Source organism: Penaeus japonicus, unplaced genomic scaffold (genome assembly GCF_977035675.1).
Source record: "Penaeus japonicus unplaced genomic scaffold, GWHDUDI00000001_assembly GWHDUDI00000030, whole genome shotgun sequence".
NCBI classification, from domain to species: Eukaryota; Metazoa; Arthropoda; class Malacostraca; order Decapoda; family Penaeidae; genus Penaeus; species Penaeus japonicus.
In genome coordinates, this window is record NW_028234432.1 from 13244940 (window position 1) to 13252439 (window position 7500).

At 42.4% G+C, this 7500-nt stretch overlaps 1 protein-coding gene across 1 annotated transcript in view; it reads left to right on the forward strand.

The window, feature by feature from the left end:
• The window catches only part of LOC122259788 (glutamate receptor ionotropic, kainate 4), a 24474-nt gene that overhangs the window by 7883 nt on the left and 9091 nt on the right, over positions 1 to 7500 (forward strand). The window contains exons 4-7 of the mRNA XM_086554712.1: positions 4834 to 4994; positions 5469 to 5507; positions 5826 to 6242; positions 6935 to 7135. Of these exons, the coding sequence (XP_086410838.1) occupies positions 4834 to 4994; positions 5469 to 5507; positions 5826 to 6242; positions 6935 to 7135 (818 nt within the window). The remainder of the gene's footprint in view (positions 1 to 4833; positions 4995 to 5468; positions 5508 to 5825; positions 6243 to 6934; positions 7136 to 7500) is intronic.

Below are 7500 nucleotides of genomic sequence, written 5' to 3' on the forward strand. Positions count from 1 at the left end.
ATGTTCATTGCAAGATGCATATAATGTTGCAAGGTTTCCCTCATCTCAATCAATTCGCCTTTCTTAATCTCAACATAATCTACTGTATCCTCTTGATATTGCTCTTCGCCTGCTTAAGAGTCTGAACACTTTGAATGTCCAGCTCACATTTTATAGCTACCTCCTTCGCTACCTCATGTCCCTAGCCTCTCAGTCTATGAGCAATCAATCAGCAATCGTTAATTATGTGCTCAAACACAGGGTCCGCGTTATTGTCCAGCGCTCCCCTCATTTTAATCCTTTTAAGTGTCAATCTTGCCGGTGTCGATGATATATGATTACTGACCACTCCCCCTGAACTGCTTGTGGTGACCACGCCTCGCAGTGAACGGTCTGATGATAACCCCACATCCTGCTCTGCCATCCTTCAAAACTGATCCATCGCAGTAGACATGAGCAATATCAAGTCGTGTTAGACTTCTTATTATATGATCTTATCTTGCTTGAAGTTGACCTGGTCCATACAGCCTCTTATTCATACTGAGGGGATCTCCATCTACAATCTACTGATCCAACCTTGGTAGCACTATTGGGGATGTCTGAAGCGAACGATAATAGTCCTTCAAGCCATAATAATCTATATCATATTTCAGTTTCTTCATATATCCTCGCTTGTCTTGTCTATAAAAAGTCCTGATGTTTTTAAGACCGTTGACCATATCTCTCATTAATTTATTTCCGCTGTTCCCTCTCATTAACCTGATGGCTGCTATAATATTAATCTCGCTTACTCTCTGTGCAATACTTTGCTATCCTGTGTCTTTTCCCATTATGTCTATCGATAATAATAGGCATAGCCTCATTGGTTTCAAGCCTTCGGAGCCTCCCCTGGCAAGCTATAGAAAGTGCTGGTGCTGCATAATCCACCAGAGCTCTTACTGTACTGATGTAGACTAGCCTCAGTAGGGGCACCCCGGCTCCTATCCCTCGACAAGCAAGTGCCCTGAGCTACCGCAGTCGAGCCTGGCACTGCGTTAGTACGTGATTTACTTCAGCATCTCTGCTTGAGGCAGTGAAGCCAATTTACATACCCAGATATTTATAGGTTGACACCCTCTCCACTGTTTTGTTGTTTAGGGTAAACGGCCGTTGCCTCTTTGTTAACTCTGAACATCTTTTCTTCATTAACCAGTCCCAATGTTTGAGCAAGACTAGTAAATCTGTCCAGCGCTGTTTGTAAACGGCGTTGTGTGCTTCCTTGTATCAATATATCATCCACATATATGATTGGCTGAACGCCTTTAGGACATTTCCCTGTGGAGTCCCCAACTCAAAACTTTCTCTTCTGAAAAACAGCTGTGCAACCATACGCAAGCTTTCCTGTCTGTCAGATAATCACCAATCCATCTCAGCAACTTTCCTGTTACACCTAATTTTGTCAATTCATATAGAATCACTTTCCCATAAGCTTTATCAAAAGCTCTCTGTAAATCTATAAAAACTCTACACTTTTCCGCATCATTGGATAAATACTGAACCACACAGTCTGGTGTTCGCTTTCCCTTCATAAAACCGTACAAATTACAGGACAGTTTATCTTCAATCATCTACATTAGCCAATTTAATAATATTTGCTATATCATTTTTCATATACAGGAAGTCAGACATACAGGTCTGTATCCCCCAGCTGATTTTAGAATAGTTATTTCAATAGCTTTCTTACGAGCCTTCGGTAATCCACCCTCCGAGTAGCTCATGTTGAATAAGTCTCTTAGAGGGCTATTCTTCATGCTTGCTAAGGAGTTGAGAATATCATGCGTCACTTCATCTTCCCCAGGTGAAGTGTTTTTTCCCTCTTTTAACAGCATTTAGAAGTTCGTGTGTGGCTATTATTTGACAAGATACTGCAGTAATACTTACGGATGAAACTATCTGTCCCTTTCTTTCGGCTTCCCTTGCAACCAAAGCGCCACGAGTGCTTTGTGGTAGTGAAACCAGAGTAGATATTTTTGCCCATTTCGCAATATGTTTGTTTACGTCCTCCTCTGGGTATGGGTGATCGAAGAGGTTATTTGTCTTGCATGATGGCATATGTCTTTGAGGCTTTTACTTTCCTCAATATTTTGGACGAACTCTGACCAATACTTTTCCCTTACTTCCTTTCTTTTCTCCCCACACATCTTTGATATGTTAAGGAGTATATCCTTATCTTCTTCCCACCTACCTCTTTTATCCCACTCCCTGTGTGTCATCCTTAACATCTGTGTCCACCCATGAAGTGTCTTATCAGTGCAGTATCTGCTTTTCCTTGCTCCGTGTTTCTTCTCCTCTCTGTGTGACTTTGCCTTTGTAGGTAAACAACTTTCTATGGCACTTAAAAAAATCCTCGCTGAACCTATATAAACTTACGGGCGTGTAATATCCGTATTGTAAATAAACAGTTCTCTATCGCTTGTGACTAAAGCAAGCCTTTTTCTCTGGAATTTAACTTGCTCTTTGCCTAAAGCTAACTTAATATGTAATTCGAGATCACTAAGTTCACTTACTACTTCACACTCTCCTTGAATCCCCTGACCGCCAAGCAGACAGGCGTAATCAGGTCGTCCACCCTTGATGTGCGTCGCCTCTTTACTACCCGGCAAGCATGCCTCAGGCCTATCTTCGAGAAGTTGGTAAAACCTGATACCATTATCATTGATTTTGCCCATCTCCTGCAATTGCGGGTGCCTAGCATTAAAGTCACCCACTATCAGAGTCGAACCAGAGTACATGCATTCTGGTAGATATCTGAGACCTAAGCATCTCCAAGAGACATGTGAATTTGGAGTATATGCTTCACCTTCTTGTAAATACATCTTTACACATACACTTTCAATATATTTATATCTACACGGGATCTCTTGTAGTTTAGAAGGTATTGAACTTCTGACGTAAGTAGACACTCCTTGTGTTACATCTATATAATTTTTCAATACGATATAGTGGAAGTCTGTTACTCTCTTAAGTAAACTATTCACAAAAAAACACAAACACAGTAACGTGCACATAACAGAATAATAAAACACTGCCACTAAATGAAAGGAAAAATATTCATTTAGTGTCAGTGTTTTATTAAACTATTCACACTTCATGACATTATCTTAATACCGCCCACAGTCCATCAGACCTTTATGGTTTCCTTATATTTGGCAAACAGTTCCTGGCTGCTCGCCCACTCCCCCTGAACTAAGAAGTTGATCTTTTTCAGCGTCTTTACACTTAGGTAACAGTGACCTGAAGGTCGCTGTTGTTGTTCCTTCCGCTACACTCGGTATTATAATTCTTTCTTTGCCTCTTATTGTAATTTTCCTTTCTGTATTTTCCTTCCTCACAAGATCACCGTTGTCTTTATCTTTCACGGGAGTTTCTTCCTCAACGTCCACTCCCTTTTTGTTGATTTCTAAACCACTATCTATCACTATTGTATTTTTTTTTTCAATTGCATCCATCCTCTACACCAGTGTATGCAATGTTCCAGCAATGGCAGATAACACTTTCACAGAAGAATCCGCATCACTGTTCTTCGTCGTTTTACTGGCTGCAGTATCCTCTCTCGTCTGGCTGTTGTTTTGTCCGTTCAAGGCATAACCATCTTTTCCCCTGGAGTTGCCTTCCTCGTGGTGGGCATTGGGGGTGGGGGGGTGGGGGGGGCGGAATACTCTCTTCCCGCTACACGTCAGGTCGTCTGGTGGTCATTCCTCTTGCCTTCTCCTCGGTTCCTTTCTGGGAAACTGAGGAATGAAGCCTCTGCAGTTGCAGCAGCAAGGTTTCACCCTCTTCCCCTTGTTTATTTTGCTCTGCAGATCCAAGAGTCATGCTTCCTATCGAAGAATCTGCATCTGGCATCCTGCTGACAGGTCCACGACTTGTATCCCCATCTGCTGCACTTAAGGCACAGGACTGGCGGCTCCACATTCGGTGCCATCCTCCAGCACCCCGCCCCAGATATGAAGAGCTTCTCCGGGACTTCTTTCATGAGGGCAACGAGCTGGCATTGCTCCCCGTCTCGTGGCGTGTGACTTTTCGCCCAAACAATCCTGTCGTCGCAGAGCTGAAAGTCTGGGTCCAGTTCTATGGGGTACTGAAATATAATGACCTTCTTCATGTTTATCCCTTCCTGTGGGACAAACAGCACTGTCCATTCCCACTGCCACTATCCTCTTCCACGAGAGTTGCGTCGTTGACTTCCTTAACGTCGTCCTTCAGTCTTTTTTCTTCTCTATCACATTCGCCTTCCATTCGCTTGTTGGTTGAACCATCACCATTCGCTGGAGTTCCGTTTGTGCAGTCCATTTTGTCAGTTGTTGCATCAGAATCCAGGGACACCGATGTGGCAAAAGGAACCATGTTAACATCTGGTGACCTGATGTCAGTCCGCAAATCAATTTAAAGCTTCTCTGTGGTCGCCGCCGAATACGCTAGGCCACTGTGCAGAATGATCACATAGACTTGAAAATCTATCACCGTAATACGGAAGGGATGCGTAAGATTTGCTGGAGGGCCCAAGGCACCTCACCCGCTCCCTCTCCAAGGACTAGGTTAGGGGGGGGGGGGCGGAAAAAACACAGGATTCGGGGAATCTTTCACGTCTAAGGACAGCACTAGAAGTACGTCCTACTTCTACGAGTGATACAACGCGACTGAGAGAGAGAGAGAGAGAGAGAGAGAGAGAGAGAGAGAGAGAGAGAGAGAGAGAGAGAGAGAGAGAGAGAGAGAGAGAGAGAGAGAGAAAGAGAGAAGTAAAGAGAAAGAGTGAGAGAGACAGAGAAATATCCTCAATCTATTGAGTTTTTGGCTAAATCCCTAATCTCACAGGCAACTCCTTCCTGCTGTGGATGTGGATCTCGAAGGACGTCCCCTTCAGTGTGTGGAGCGAAAAAGAGTGGAGGTTCTTCCTGTCTCGTTCCACCTACCAGAATGGAGCCACGCACGTTCTCGTAGGCAACAAGACGTGGTTACTGAGCGTTCTGCCTTTGGTAATATGCTGACGCCTATTTTTGAGCTGTAAAGTTTGGCTGTTTTTTATTTATTTTTTATTTCTGATCTTTGTAAAAAACTTGACTGTTATTTCAATTATCTGTGTTTTAGATCTAGAATGGACATAAACGAGTGAGATCTTATAAGGAATTGCATCGTGTTTTGTACTTTTTAGTATTTTTGATTTTAAAAATATTAATGGTCTATTAATAGAATGGATGCGTAAAGTAATATTATTATTTTTTAGTTTTTTTAATGTAATGGATCTTACGTGGAATGGATACAGAGAAGCCGAACGTTGCAAAGTGTAACTTAAAATGTGATTTTAAAGAATATTCTGGATTTAAGCTGAGATAATGCAAAGTATTTTTTAGTATTCAAGATATTGCAGACCTAGATGGATATACAGTCATACATGTTTGTGTATGCATGTGCAAGCAAGTGATAATAATTTATATACTTTTTTCTGTCAGATTGGCGAATCGATCAAGAGCAAATCGGTCAACATACAGGTAGGATTCTGACAAAGACAATAGTAAAGTGCTCATTACAATATCCAGATAAGATAGTAAAAATATTTACAATAAAAGTAATATAGATAATTCCTTAGAAAGATAGAACTAAGCAACTGAAATAAAACATACATAAATAGATGTAAAATTATAAAATAGAATTAAATAATAAACTGAAAATGAAATCATGAATCAGAAACTTAAATGAACTAAAATAGAATAATGAAACATAAATGCAAAATAAACTAAAGATGAAATGAAAATAAAAACATAAATGAAATCTTTCCCCCCATCACCCCCCCACCCCACCCCCGCCAGAAGACGCAATGGCTGATCGTGTCCACCGAGCAGGCGGACGAGGCTTTCAGGAGAGACCTCGAAGAAAACCTGCCAGAGATGACCAAGCTCCTCCTCCTGCAGGAGAGCCGCCCGAAGAACAGGAGGAGGAAGCCCGCGATATCCCCAACATCCTCAGAATCCTCCAACTCCTCAACTTCCCCTGGATCCAACTCCTCAACTTCCTCCGAGTCTTCCAACTTCTCCGAGGCCTCGCTTCGAGCTAACCTCCAGGTCGCCATACACCTGGCTGAGTATCCTGGCGACGGCGGAGCGGCGGCTCTGCAGTGGGTCGGGTCATGGGACGGAGCGAAGGGCTTGGACCTGAAGGACTCTCTCCTCCAGGCCAAACCTCCGAGGCACTTCCATGGGAGGAACTTGACGCTGACGACAGTGCATGTAAGAGGGAGGGAGAGGGAGAAGGAAGGAGAGGAAGGGAAATGGAGAGGGAAGGAGAGGGAGGGAAAGGGAGAGGGAAAGGGAGAGGGAAGGAGAGGGAAGGAGAGGGAGAGGGAAGGAGAAGGAGGGAGAGGGAGAAGGAGGGAGAGGGAGAGAGAAGTAGAGGGAGGGAGATTGAAGGAGAGTGAAGGGGAGTGAGAAAGAGAAGAAAAGAAAGAGGAAGTACTAGAGAGTTAGAGAGATTCATCAGAATTGACACATATATATTCATACATGAACAAAAATAGCTATGACAAAGTCTATCAATATAAATGCAACCAAATAAGTAGAAATGATTAAAAAACGTTCATGTGTTATGGTCATTATTGGTGATATCGATAACTTGTCTCCAGCCAGAGGCCGGAGTTCAGAGCTGTTTGCTCTGCCTATCTAGTAACCCTCTGTGACCGGGGTTCCTTCTGTCTGTGTGTTTAAGTACGACCCTGGAATCACTTCCTGTGCCTCAGAGCTTCCGCTAGCAAACACATTTGCCAGAGGTAGCAGTAGTCAAAGACGGAAGAGGACACAGGAAGCAGAACAAATCAGGTCAAGACTGAATGATAGCATCATAGTATTGAATTATAAAGCAAAGCATAAGCAGTGTCATAGGTCACATGATAAGCAATATCAGTGCTTTACACCCTCCCTTTCAGAAACCACGCGTCTTCGAAGTCCGAGGTCCAAACAACACCTTAAGGACGACCTTGGAAAAAGTTGACGGCTACGTAGCGGAAGTCTTGAGGATTTTGCAGGAACGTTTCAACTTCTCGACGGTGCTTACTACCACCAACACCTTCGGGAGTCTGCAGGAAAACGGCTCTTGGAACGGCATGATGAGCGCCCTCTGGAAAGCGGTTGGGAGAGGAACCTCACTTGTATTCTTATTTATTTTTTATTTTTTCATATTTTTTTATATTATTTATTCTTTTATTCCGTTATTCTGTTTTCTTTCCTTTTCTTCTTTACTTTTTTATGTTTCCAATTTTCCTTATTTCATTTGATTCTATCTGGTTATTTCTTCGTATTTTTTTTTATTTCTATTTTTTCTCTCTCTGTCTGTGTGTTCTCTTTCTCTGCTGTGCCTCTTTTTCTTCTTATTTTTTTCTGTCTTTGTCTCTGTCTTTCTCTTTCTCTTTTTAAAATGTATTAGCCATCACTATGCACTTATTTGACTCTTCTGATGATATATAAATATCAATAATATCCAACGCAAATATAA